This window comes from Oncorhynchus masou, chromosome 31, assembly GCF_036934945.1.
Source record: "Oncorhynchus masou masou isolate Uvic2021 chromosome 31, UVic_Omas_1.1, whole genome shotgun sequence".
NCBI classification, from domain to species: domain Eukaryota; kingdom Metazoa; phylum Chordata; class Actinopteri; order Salmoniformes; family Salmonidae; genus Oncorhynchus; species Oncorhynchus masou.
In genome coordinates this window covers 85,843,090-85,856,924 of record NC_088242.1, presented here as the reverse complement: position 1 = coordinate 85,856,924, position 13,835 = coordinate 85,843,090, and the positions used below count along the sequence as shown (strand labels likewise).

The window sequence follows — 13,835 nt, the reverse complement described above, 5'->3', positions numbered from 1 at the left end:
TTCACCGTGCGCTGCCACTTTAAGAGCGCATGAGCAGTAAGGAAGGAGGAAATAAAGAGAGCTCGTTCAGCTCTTTGGGCAGGGGCTCTTGGGTGGCGCGACAGTTTGTGTGTGCTGCAGAAGTTTTGTTTGTTTTCAGCTCGTGTAGTTTATAAAGTATTTAACTCAATCATCGGTGTGATCTCTCTAGGTCGTGGTTGTTTTCGTTGGGGACCGCGCCCGTTATGGGTTGGTCCCCCCCTTGGGTTGTGCCGTGGCGGAGATCTTTGTGGGCTATACTCGGCCTTGTCTCAGGATGGTAAGTTGGTGGTTGAAGATATCCCTCTAGTGGTGTGGGGGCTGTGCTTTGGTAAAGTGGGTGGGGTTATATCCTTCCTGTTTGGCCCTGTCCTGGGGTGTCATCGGATGGGGCCACAGTGTCTCCTGACCCCCCTGTCTCATCCTCCAGTATTTATGCTGCAGTAGTTTATGTGTCGGAGGTCTAGGGTCAGTTTGTTATATCTGGAGTACTTCTCCTATCCTATCCGGTGTCCTGTGTGAATTTAAGTATGCTCTCTCTAATTCTCTCTTTCTCTCTCGGAGGACCTGGGCCCTAGGACCATGCCTCAGGACTACCTGACATGATGACTCCTTGCTGTCCCCAGTCCACCTGGCCGTGCTGCTGCTCCAGTTTCAACTGTTCTGCCTGTGATTATTATTATTTGACCACGCTGGTCATTTATGAACATTTGGGCCATGTTCTGTTATAATCTCCACCCGGCACAGCCAGAAGAGGACTAACCACCCCACATAGCCTGGTTCCTCTCTGGGTTTCTTCCAAGGTTTTGGCCTTTTTAGGGAGTTTTTCCTAGCCACCGTGCTTCTACACCTGTATTGCTTGCTGTTTGGGGTTTTAGGCTGGGTTTCTGTACAGCACTTTGAGATATCAGCTGATGTAAGAAGGGCAATGTAAATAAATTTGATTTGAAATTTGATAAGCTAACTTTTTTTGATGAATTTAAGCAAAAATCCCCAAATTCCAGGGCTAAAATTCATGGAACATTTCTGGAAATTTACCAGAAAGTTTCCAACATTTTGCAATCCTAATCACAACATTATGATGTTTGTTTCCAACATTAGGGCTGTTTTCCTAATGAAGTTAAATCCGCTTCGTAGTTTACTTTGCCACGATACTAACGAGTATCGCGATACTGGTATCGTCCCGGCCTATTCATTATTTTCATTCAATTTGTTAACATCCAAAACAGACACCATCTTCCATATGGGTCAAATACATAACAATAGATGAGATCTGTGGATTGTATAGTCTTTTTTATGAGCGAGAGATGACTGATTCATGAAAAACTTAGTATTGACCTCAAAGTATATATATATATTTTTTTTTAAGGCTAAATCAGACTAATGCAGCTACAGTATCCCATTAAAAGGTTAGGGTCTTTCGTATTGTGCATACTATTTAGGTTTGAGTGGCAGAAAGCCATTTTGTTTGTGTATCATTGAATTCTGGTTGAATCCTCCAAATACATCTTATTTTATTCCTTTGATTGAAAATAGTCTTAACTACTTTGTTTCTCAAGTTTCTCCTAAACGTTGCTCCTTGCAATGCAGTTCAGTAATGACGCCTGATCATTAAAAAATTCACAGCGAAGTTAGAATATATTTCTGCAAATAGAAATGGTTTGAATGAAATTAAAAAGTGTGCTCAATATCAAGTACTGGAGAAAGTTATTTTGCATATGTTCAATCTTATTTAAGAGTTGTAATAGTAGGACTGGCTTTTTACATAACTTTTAAATGTTCATGGTCAATTTTAGGGGTGGAAATGTCGGTTAATTTTGCTGCTGACTAACTGACCCCCATTAACCAGTCAACAAACTGTAAAATAAATTCCACACAGTAAAATGACCTAACCAACAGAAAATCTTATTACAGATCTGTATATAATGAAGAGATGCTTATTTTTCTGCCCTAACAAAGGCAGGTGAAAAGCTTAGGGCCAAAGTAAACCCATAGAAACGTATTGCGATGATTTTGGCGAGAGTGAAACCTCTTGCTTTGCCTCTTCCTCTCTGATACTTGGCATGTATACAAGGAACGGTCATTTTTCATTAAGATATTAATTTAAATGGAAACATGAAACAATAGCAAGCCTATCGTCTTACATTTCAAAAGGCGATAGCCGATTATTTAATTCTTGTAAGGAAGCAGCTAATAAAGTCATTTTCAAACATTTGCCACATTAGAATTCACCATTCTAAACCTAATGCAAGCAGTTGTGACAAAGATTAAAATCTCTGTTAGAAACTTTGAAAGAAGGGGAATCTCATAGCAACAAACTATGATGGGTTGCTAATATGATTAGGATTGTGCCTTTGGCTTCTGGACAACGAAAGAAAGTTGATATGAAAACCAATAGAACATGAGGGAAAAGCTGGTTAATGGCATGAGGAAGTCATTATGAAATAATTGCCTCCATGTTTTTATGGATGGATTCTTCGCATGGCTACTTTGAAGCAAGGTAAGACATACCTCGTTATTTGAAGTAAAGTAAAACATTCAGGTTTCAAACAATTGCAAATGGTGGGAATGGTGGGTGACGCGTTGATAGTCAACGGTAAGCAGGCTACAGCCTATACACCCAAATGGGAGGCGCACGTTAATTACAAGTTGCAATTGAGAAATAAGAATAGCTCCTTTAATCGTGGCTACCAAAGTTTTGAATTTATAATTGTTATTTGTTGCTTAGAAAAGCAGATTTCACTCCAGTAGCCTACAAGCTTTTTGAGGAGCTACTCTCGCGCTGTCAGACAGGTGGCAGGCTATTCCGCTCCTCAAACTAGGCTGTATGCTGTGAGCATGTGAAAAAATACATGATGACTAACAAAAATGCACACATGCCAATTTAATTCCACAAATGATGCAAATTACCCTATGGACTGATACGCATGACGGCCAAATGTATTTTCGGCAGCTAACCAATTGACGGTTAAGTCAATTTTAATAAGTCAAGATATATTTTTAGATATTTAGAAGTTTTAACTGAGGATAATGAGGATCTTAGCATGTAGTGAAGATGGGAGAAAATACAGATAGTTACATGCCGCAATATTATTTTGAGACGATATATTTGGTCAATATTTGACTCCCCAGTTTTTTTTTTGCTACTGTTGGTAGCATTAGCTAGCGCTAGTCGACTTTACTTGCGCTAAAACTCTGGGATTTTTCATCCTATAGCTTGTTCTCCATCTTCTTTTGAAATAGTGAGCCATGTTTTTCGCACTTTTACAGTGCCTTGCGAAAGTATTCGGCCCCCTTGAACTTTGCGACCTTTTGCCACATTTCAGGCTTCAAACATAAAGATATAAAACTGTATTTTTTTGTGAAGAATCAACAACAAGTGGGACACAATCATGAAGTGGAACAACATTTATTGGATATTTCAAACTTTTTTAACAAATCAAAAACTGAAAAATTGGGCGTGCAAAATTATAGCCTCATTTTGACTTGTTTTAAGGACATTACATCAAAGTTGGATCAGCCTGTAGTGTGGTTTTCCACTTTAATTTTGAGTGCGACTCCAAATCCTGACCTCCATGGGTTGATAAATTTGATTTCCATTGATAATTTGTGTGATTTTGTTGTCAGCACATTCAACTATGTAAAGAAAAAAGTATTTAAGAATATTTCATTCATTCAGATCTAGGATGTGTTATTTTAGTGTTCCCTTTATTTTTTTTAGCAGTGTAGTCTACTAATTATGTCTGATAAATCTCTCACACATGATTTCTTAATCCTCACACTAGTAAAAGTGGATCATTGATCATGCAAACCAAACACTGAATATAATTTGAAAGTGACTGTATAAGATGCTTGGACCTAGAATGTTTCTGCAACAGCCATTATCACTCAATGGGTAAATAAGATATGTGTCTCTTGACTGCATATTACAGGCAATCGTCGTGCAAATACTTTACTAAGAAATTCTAGTAGTTACAAAATGAGCTAGGGAAATTAATTTCACTGGTACATCTTGACGTCACTGCAGCCAGATCACCTTGACTTTGCATGTGGACAATGGCTTAGGTCTTATGTTGCCATCTGAGTACAGCATAAAATATTATTTATTGTGGTGCTCATTCCTCCTAAATTGATGAGTTATCCTGTCCCGTAGCTCATCTAAGAATGATGCAGCTTGAAACGAGCCATAACACAGAGACATGCACACAATCCTAAATGCAATGCCAGATTATGGCTAACAAACAACTGGTATGGTGATGACAGAAATAAAATAACGTAAAAACATCATAGGGCAACACTCACCCACCTTTAGGCAGAGAGCGAGAACTGGCCGGGGCACAGCGGGTTTGCAATTCGACAACCTTCGAGTGCAGCGGAAAGGTGCCAGGGTGGACACGTGGCACTGATATACCCAACCATAGGCCTCTGTCCTCACGTCATCCTTAACACCCTCTATTCTGCCTCAACACCCTTTTTAAAAATCCTCTCCTTTTGGTTGTCCTGTCCTTAAATACACAACCATTCCGACAATGTCATTTCCACTGTGCGGTCCATTTCCATTTGAAAGAAACATCTGCCTTATTCAAGGTACTTTGAATATTAAAAAAAATCTAAGTATTCATGTTTTTACAGTGCAACACAATAGAACAATGTGGGTTTTGAGGATAAAGATTTCACCGTCATAGGATGGTTAATCTTAGTCACAATGATTTTTACAGTTTGAGAGCACCTCGTGCAGAAGGGGGACAGGATTAAGAAGAGAGGGGGGGGCTCACTCATCAATAAATAAATAAAGGAAGTCACTGTTGCTACAGAGAACGAAAGCTTAGTGGTCTCCTGGATTCCTATTGGGCAGTCTGCTGCCATGTGCCCAGGAATCACCAGAGATGCTCGAACAAATCAAGGAAATGTTCTAATATTAGAAAATGTATCTAGGCAGTGATCGCTTCTAACACTCAAACTCCAACTTAATAATTTTCGACGTCACTAATAGTAATGGGTGAAGTGAAAGTAATTGCGGACAATGTATCATTTTAATACAGGCACAGACAACATAGTGCATTTGGAAAGTAATCAGACCCCTTGACTTTTTACTCATTTTGTTATGTTAGGTTACAACCTTATTCTAAAATTGATTCAATTGTTTCCCCCCCACATCTACACACACAATACCCTATAATGACAAAGCAAAAACAGGTTGACATTTTTGCAAATGTATTAACAATAAAACTGAAATATGACATTTACATAAATATTCAAACCCTTTACTCAGTACTTTGTTGAAGCACCTTTGGCAGCGATTACAGTCTTGAGTCTTCTTGGGCTTGAAGTTCCAAGCTTGACACACGTGTATTTGTGGAGTTTCTCCCATTCTTCTCTATAGATCCTCTCAAGATCTGTCAGATTGGATGGAGTGTCACTAAACAGCTATTTTCAGGTCTCTCCAGAGATGTTTGATCAGGTTCAAGTCTGGGTTCTGGCTGGGCCTCTCAAGGACATTCAGAGACGTGTTCCCGAAGCCACTCCCGCTTTGTCTTGTCTGTGTGCTTACGATTGTCGTGTTGTTGGAAGGTGAACCTTCGCCCCAGTCCGTGAAAAACGTTCCCACAGCATGGTGCTGCCACCACCATGCTTCACCCTGGAGATGGTGCCATGTTTCCTCCAGACTTGAAGCTTTGCATTCAGGTCAAAGAGTTCATTCTTGGTTTCATCAGACCAGAGAATCTTGTTTCTCATGGTCTGGGAGTCTTTAGGTGCCTTTTGGCAAACTCCAAGCGGGCTGGCATGTGCCTTTTACTGAGGAGTGCCTCCCATCTGGCCATAAAAGCCTGATTGGTGGAGTGCTGTAGAGATGGTTGTCCTTCTGGAAGGTTCTCTCATCGCCACAGAGGAACTATGTCAGAGTGACCATCGGGTTCTTGGTCACCTCCCTGACCAAGGACCTTCTCCGACGAATGCTCAGTTTGGCCTGGCGGTCAACTCTAGGAATAGTCTAGGTGGTTCCAAACTTCTTCCATTTAAGAATGATAGAGGCCACTGTGTTCTTGGGAACCTTCAATGCTACCCCAGATCTGTGCCTCAACACAATCCTATCTCGATGCTATACGGACAATTCCTTCGAACTCATGGCTTGGTTTTTGCTCTGACATGCAATGTCAACTGTGGGACCTTATATACACACACAAGTGTGTGCCTTTCCAATCAATTGAATTTACCACAGGTGGACTCCAATCAAGTTTTAAAAACATCTCAAGGATGATTAATGGAAACAGGATGCACCGGAGCTCAATTTCGAGTCTCAAAGCAAAGGGTCTGAATAGTTGTGTAAATAAGTTATTATTTTTAATACATTTGCAAACATTCCTAAAAATCTGTTTTCGCTTTGTCATTATGGTTTATTGTGTATAGATTAATGAGGACATTTAACAATTCAATTTAGAATAAGGCTGTAACGTAACAAAATATGGAAAAAGTGTTTGAATACTTTCCCCCCTGCTCATATTCTGTATTTTACTATAAATAGAGATCACACAGGTTTAAGAATACATCAGGCTACATTATTATTTATAGATATACAATACATGGCAAAAGTATGTGGACAGCCCTTCAAATTAGTGGACTCGGCTAGTTCAGCCACACCCGTTGCTGACAGGTGTCTAAAATAAAGCACAAACCCATGCAATCTCCATAGACAAACATTGACAGTCGAATGGCCCGTACTGAAGAGTTCAGTGACTTTCAACGCAGAAACATCACAGGATGCCACCTTTCGAACATGTCAATTCGTCTGCCCTGCTCGAGCTGACCCCGGTCAACTGTAAGTACCATTATTGTGGAGTGGAAATGTCTAGGAGCAACAACGGCTCAGCCACGTAGTGGTATGCCACACAAGCTCACAGAATGGTACCACCTAATGCTGAAGGGCGTAGCAAGTAAAAATAAGTCTGTCCCTGGTTGCAACAATTACTACCGAGTTCTTAACTGCCTCTGGAAGCAACATCAGCGCAAGAACTGTTTGTCGGGATCTTCATGAAATGGGTTTCCATGCTCGAGCAGCCGCACACAATCCTAAAATCACCATGCGCAATGCCAAACATCGGCTGGAGTGATGTAAAGCTCGCCGCCATCGGAGCAGTGGAAACGCTTTCTCTGGAGTGATGAATCACGCTTCACCAATTAGCAGTACAACGGACAGATCTGGGTTTGGCGGGTGCCAGGAGAATGCTACCTACCCCAATGCATAGTGCCAACAGTAAAGTTTGGTGGAGGAAAAATAATGGTCTGGGGCTGTTATTCATGGTTCATGCTAGGGCCCTTAGTTCCAGTGAAGGGAAATTACATTCTAGACGATTCTGTGCTTCCAACTTTGTGGCAACAGTTTGGGGAAGGTCCTTTCCTGTTTCAACATGACAATGTCCCCGTGCACAAAGCAAGGTCCATACTGAAATGTTTTGTCGAATTTGGTGTGGAAGAAATTGAATGGCCTGCGCAGAGCCCTGACCTCAACCCCATCAAACACCTTTGGAATGAATTGGAACGCCGACTCCAAGCCAGGGCTTATCGCCTAACATCAGTGCCCGACCTCACTAATGCTGGCGGCTGAATGGAAGGAAGTCCCTGCAGAAATGTGCGAACATCTAGGAGGAATGCCTTCTAGAAGAGTGGAGGCAGTTAGAACAGCAAAGGGGGTACCAACTCCATATTAATGCGCATGATTTTGGAATGAGATGTTCGATGAGCATGTAGTGTATTATTATGAGATAATTTAAAAGCCCAGTGGAATCAAATGTAATATTCCCGTGTTTTGTGTATATATTTCAAATACAAAGTTGGAATAATACTGTGAAATTGTGAACATGGTGATAATGCCCTTATAGCGTAAGAGCTGTTTGAAAAGACCACCTGACATTTCTGCCTGTTTTGCTGGGATGGCGTTTTGGCCTGCCTGGACATCACCAGTCGGTAAATTAGTTAATAGACCTTTCCCCTCCCTACTCCCAGACAGTCCTAGAACAATTCTTGCTCGTCTTTCAGTTAATAAATTGCCTTTAACGAAACAGATATAGGCCTAGCCGATTGATGCTCAGATGGATTAAAATCCAGAATACTAACAATTTAACTCGTGTCCACACGATCCGTTTTATTTGCTAGTAGGCCTATTTTATAGTAATTTGTATGTGTTAGCAAATCAAACAGACGAAAACCATGGCCCTATCCTATGTTAATGAGCCATAATACAGTTATTTTGTCATCATGACTTATCCAGTAATATATACTGGCAGTACAGCCAATTGGCCTCACAACCGCAGACCACATGTAACCACAACAACAGCCCAGGACCTCCACATCAGGCTTCTTCACCTGTGGGATCGTCTGAAGAGGGGTGCTGAGGAGTATTTCTGTCTGTAATAAAGCCCTTTTGTGGGAGGAAAAAAATACTTCTGATTGGCAGGCCTGGCTCCTTAGTGGGTGAGCCTATGCCCACCCATGGTTGAGCCACTGCCCAGTCATGTGAAAGCCATAGATTAGGGCCTAATGCATTTATTTCAATTGACTGATTTCCTTCTATGATATGTAACTCAGTAACATCTTGTAAATGGTTGCGTTTATATTTTTGTTTAGTATAAATAAATAGCTCAATTAAGTTGTCAACTGCAAGGCCCATTCACTAAATATATATATATATATATATATTTTTTTTTTTTTTGTTAAATACATTTCCAGTGCTTGGTTTTTGCTTAGCTTCATACTTTGGTTACACCGTATTCCTAGTTACACCTGTCTTTGGCCATTTTATGTCACTTTAAGCCAGTTGACCCATTACGGCTTTGTCAGGAAAGAAATGGTGAGACATTGATGATAGGATAAATATATATTTCAGTTATATTTAACAACTGAGGCACAACCAAACATAATATGAATCGTTTGTTATATACAAGGGATGCCTTTTGACAGTCGTGGCTACAGTTGCAAACATGATTGTAATCCAGCAAACTCGTGCCAGCTGGAGGATTTTGGGGGCACCAACCCTGCTAGCTGCAAAGATTTGAAACGCACTGGCCCGAGCATAGTTAGTTGAAGACGAACTTGTGACAATACTTGTTTGGCTATAGAATAAACTGCAATATGTGCCTATTGTTTGTTAGTTAGTTAGTAGTAGGTTACGAGAAGGGTTTACTGTATCATGTAACTGGCGAATAGCTACAGAGGCTAGTAACGTCAAACCAGTTTAGCAAATTTGCGTCTCGAGCCCCCTCCACCATTTTCCAGTTTAGGGGAAAGCTTTAAGCCAAAAAAATACTCACCGTAAAATATCCTTGATTGGGTAACTGTTTAAACTTGTTCAAGGGCTAATTTAGTCCTCATAAAAGCTATTTTCCTTTTTTCGTTTGCTTCTTAAGTTATCACAAACCTAAGTTCCCTGCCATGTTCGTAGAGAAGATATCGAACTACATCGATAGTCAGACCAGCGAAACTTGTGTCCACTGTGCAGCTTGCTGTACGTGCACCAGCTGTACGGAAACAAACGAACGTAGCCGTAATTACACGACTTGTTCTATGTAAAGTATGGGATACAGGCTGTAAGATGTGGCATACAGTATACCATCCCAAGAGGGGACCAACAACACGTGTAAGCATAAAGCCATGTGAGTGCATTCATTACAATTCAGTGAACATTATATTCTTAAAACAAAAAGATGTGACGATGAGTGCATTCATCAAATGCCATATGGAAACAATTTTATCATAAAACAGTTTGGCAACAGCCAGTAAAAACACAAAATAGATCCATCTTGACACTTGCACCAGGGACAGCCCACGCCTCACTACTCAAACATAAGCAGACAGATGTTGAAAGGCAAAGTCATATGAACCTGCAACATTTTTAGGATTCCCATCTGAAGTCTATCACAATTCCTCTATTATGAAAGTACATATTGGCAAATACATTCAACAGTACAACCCAACCATAGGCATAATAACATCCTACCCAGCCATCTATGTATTCAACATTTGCTTTTGTTTGAATAGGGAGCTAGGCCATAGTGTTAAAAAAAAAAGGTTCTAAGAAACTAGCCAGATAAAGTTGGCTTATACAGTATATCCATATTCACATAAAATGGAAATTAGAAATACTGGGGGTACAGTGCTAACAAAATCACAATTAAACAGAAATAATAAATGTGGACATGTTCTTCCATTTTACCCTGTAAGTGTGCTACAGTATGCAGGTACCTTTAGTCTACAACTAAGTGAGAATAGAGGTGTTAGATAGCAGACAAAATGGCAGTGTCAGAATGAGGGTTAAATGCAAAAGACAAAGCATTGCAGACTGATGTGTAGCCAAACCTTCTAAGCTCACTCCCAGCCCTTGATGAACCACATGCATCCCTCATGACAGGGATCATCAACTTTTTCAGCCACGGGCCGATTTTTTTCTTGAGCGGATTGTCGGTGGGTCGGAGTCTAAATTCCAAATAATTAGTTGACTGCAAATTGACCGCAAGAATATTTGACTAAAACACAATTATTTCAAACCATGCTTAAATTTGTATATGATCACATCTGGTTCAGGGCATGATGAATAGGAGTGAGAGGAAAGTGCAAAAGTTGACTGTGCACACAATACGATTAGACACACATTAAAAACCACAGCATGCACTTTATAAACCCAGCGTTACATGCAATCAAGTATTACGAAGAGAAGAGTAACCTCATCCTACACTATTCCTACAGAACAGTTTAAGGAAGATTTAGTTCAAAAAGGTACTCGTGTAAAATGATGTAGTGCTGAAATGTGCAGACTAACACAATAGCTTCACAGTACATGGTATCAAAAAGTGGTTTCATTAAGTAGAAATACAGGACTCCAAAATTCTATGTTTCAATTGTGTATATAGCATGTTCATTGTTAACAATTCTGACTTTGTGAGTAAGTGTGTCTTCGGTATAACTTCATTTCACCAACACTGACTTCTGAGTCCTGAGCAGTTCATCCAGTCTGAAATTATAGTCTGAGGATCTGTTGAGACTTCTAAAGACCCCCCACTTTTGATATATAAAGAGGGTTAAATAACAGGGAGTACCATTTGACAATATCAGACTTCAAAACTACTTTGGAGTATAAAATGGGACAAAATGATGGTGTTCAAAACAGCTAATTCATTATATGCATTGCAATACTGATGTGATTCCCCAACAAGCGTCATCCTTGCTGCATCAGATGCTCATTCTTACAGCCATGGTTGTTCACGTTGCTTGGTATACTCCAAAATATACAATAACAATTCATACAGAATTAGTCTCAGATATCAAAATATATACATGTACAGTACAAAGACATAAAACTAGCATCTGTTAATATCTAAGCCCTGGGGTCTGACTTAAGGTATGGGGTGCTCCTTCATTATTGACTCATATATATATATATATATATATTTTTTTTTTTAAATCGGTAAAAAAAAATATATATGTTATGTCAAAATAGTAATTTCCCTTAGTGCACCTTACCCAAATGTAAACATCAACTCAAAAGCACAAGATGAAATAGCGCCTGGAATGCACTTTTAACCTACCAGCATTCAGGATTAGACCCACCCGTTGTATAAATGTAGATAAGGTCAAAGGCTGTATCAAGGATAATTGAAAATATGCAAGCAGATCCCGTGAAAGCTTAAACCGTTTCTCTTTAGCTTGGTGGCGTCACCTGGATAACTGTATTCCTGGACGTAGCCTAAAACAGGCTTAAGAGCAAAACATCGGTGCCTTAACAAAACAATATCCTGTCAACAATTGCCTGTGTGACAGTGATGAGGTAACAGTATTTGATAAAAACAAAGGTTTCATGCTTTTGTAGTATAAGCATTTACAGCAAGCTCAAATTGCCATGCTACACCAATGTTCAACTGATTTAAGTCCACCGTGATTTCAGCAAACCCAAGGGTTAAACCCTGTTGCCATGAGAATCAGTACAGCGGAACCATGAACCCAATAGAACAACATCAGGATGAACGAACATGACAATGAGGTTATGACAGAATATTGTGCAATATAATTAACAGGTTTTAAAACTAACTAGTTACTGATTTTCATGTGAAACACTTGCTTTCATTTCTATGGTGGCTGAGATTTAAAGAAATACCCTCCGAGTTGCATAAAATTGCTTTGAAATATAAACTATATTCGTAAAGGAGACTACATTTTCCTGCTACTGTCAAGCATGCCAACAAGGAAATAACATCTATTCGTCAAACAAAAAGGGCCTTCAGTTCATAAGATATGGCTTCATAAAACAAAAAACAAAACAAATAGTGAGTAGTCTTCACATCAACTAAAAACTGACCGAAGTAGTTCATATAAGAATTGCCCTACAGTTTTGTACGATTGAAAATATACTTCAAAACTGTAGTCTCAGTTTCCAAGCCTAAATCTGAACAACTTTCAAATTGTGGTAATCTTTAGAAATTAAGATTTATACATTCCTACTTTCCATTTATGAATGCAGAAAAAATGTCAAAACTTTCCTCACCAAAAACAACTTACTTCTGTGAAATTCCTACCATTATCAACTACTCTGTACCATGTTTAAAAATAGACATTTCTAGAAAAATCATGACAATAGAAAATAAATATATTTCTATGAATACAAAACATGATTTAATCTTGGCAAGTCACTATCAATTGAACACTTTTCTTTTTTGGCCCCATTATAAATCCTATTAGCTTAAAAGTAATAAATAAGTCCAGGAAATAAAGTGCCGTCTATTTCCTGGTGTTACATATTTACAAAACTAAGTCCTGAATCAAGTGAAATCTACAAAACAAAATCAATGTGGCAAAATACTCTTTCGCCCAAACATTTCCTTCCTTCAGCAGTGAGAGTATGAAGGTGCTTCCTTGGAAGAAATGGCTATATAAAATGAGTCAAGGAAATGTCACTTCCTTAGCTTCCCTTTCTGGGGGCTAGAGTCCACTGCTGTATCCCCAACTTAATCCGAAGCAGGCCTTTCTTTGTGCAAAGCAGCTGTCTCCTCTGGTGCCTTACTAGAGATTTTTACCATGAGAGAGACATCCTTGCTCGGCTGCTGTGATCCGATGTTGGAATCAGTAGATTCGGGCTCCTGCCTCTCGCCGTTGTCCTCCTCTCCATCAGAGCACGGCTCCCAGACATCCTGGTCCTCGCTCTCTATCAAGCCCTGCACAGCAATCTGAGGCACCAGGTTGAAACGTTTCACCACAGTCAACTCCTCGCTGGTTTGGGAAATAGCCGCCCAGGAGGCCGCCCTCTGCGGGACCCGATTGCCTCCAGGGGCGTTGAGCGTTGTTGCGGTGACGGTCTTCTGGTCGTCAGGCTCATCAAAGCTCACCTCCTGCACCGCCTCCTGCTTCTTGAAGGAGTCGCGGCGCTCCGACAGGTTGAGCTTCCTCATCACCACCAGCTGCTCTGAGCGTTCCGACGCCCAGTCCTTCAGCCTCTGGCAGCCCCCATACCCCACCAGCAGCCTCCCGTGGTCCCCTCCGCCGCAGACTCCCTCCACCTTGTCCTGGAAAGGCACCTCCAACGTGTGCCTTCGGTGGGGGTACGACTTCTTGTCGGTGTGGTAGGCGCTCGAGAGCCTCTCAGCTGACTGCACCCTCTTGAGGAGGGGGGAGTGGGGCGGCTCGGCACTGCGGGGGCGCAAACAATGGCGGACGATGGTGGGGGGGGACAGAGTCTTGCCGTGGAAGGTCTTGGTGATGCCAGAGAGGGGGGAGGGGGAGCGCTGGGGTGACAGGGGCTGGGTGGAGGAGTTGCAGGCCAGGGGGGACGGGGGATG

General features: G+C 40.8%; 2 protein-coding genes across 2 annotated transcripts in view; both read right to left on the bottom strand.

Moving 5' to 3' along the window:
- Positions 1 to 9,656, bottom strand: part of LOC135524650 (phosphatidylinositol 3-kinase regulatory subunit gamma-like) — a 35,435-nt gene extending 25,779 nt beyond the window's left edge. Inside the window, exon 1 of the mRNA XM_064952378.1 lies at positions 9,324 to 9,656. The gene's annotated coding sequence lies outside the window, so the exon portion shown is untranslated. The remainder of the gene's footprint in view (positions 1 to 9,323) is intronic.
- A 429-nt stretch (positions 9,657 to 10,085) lies between these two features.
- Positions 10,086 to 13,835, bottom strand: part of LOC135524648 (microtubule-associated serine/threonine-protein kinase 3-like) — a 50,587-nt gene continuing 46,837 nt past the window's right edge. The window contains 1 exon segment of the mRNA XM_064952369.1: positions 10,086 to 13,834. Within this exon segment, the coding sequence (XP_064808441.1) occupies positions 13,008 to 13,834 (827 nt within the window). The 3' untranslated portion in view covers positions 10,086 to 13,007.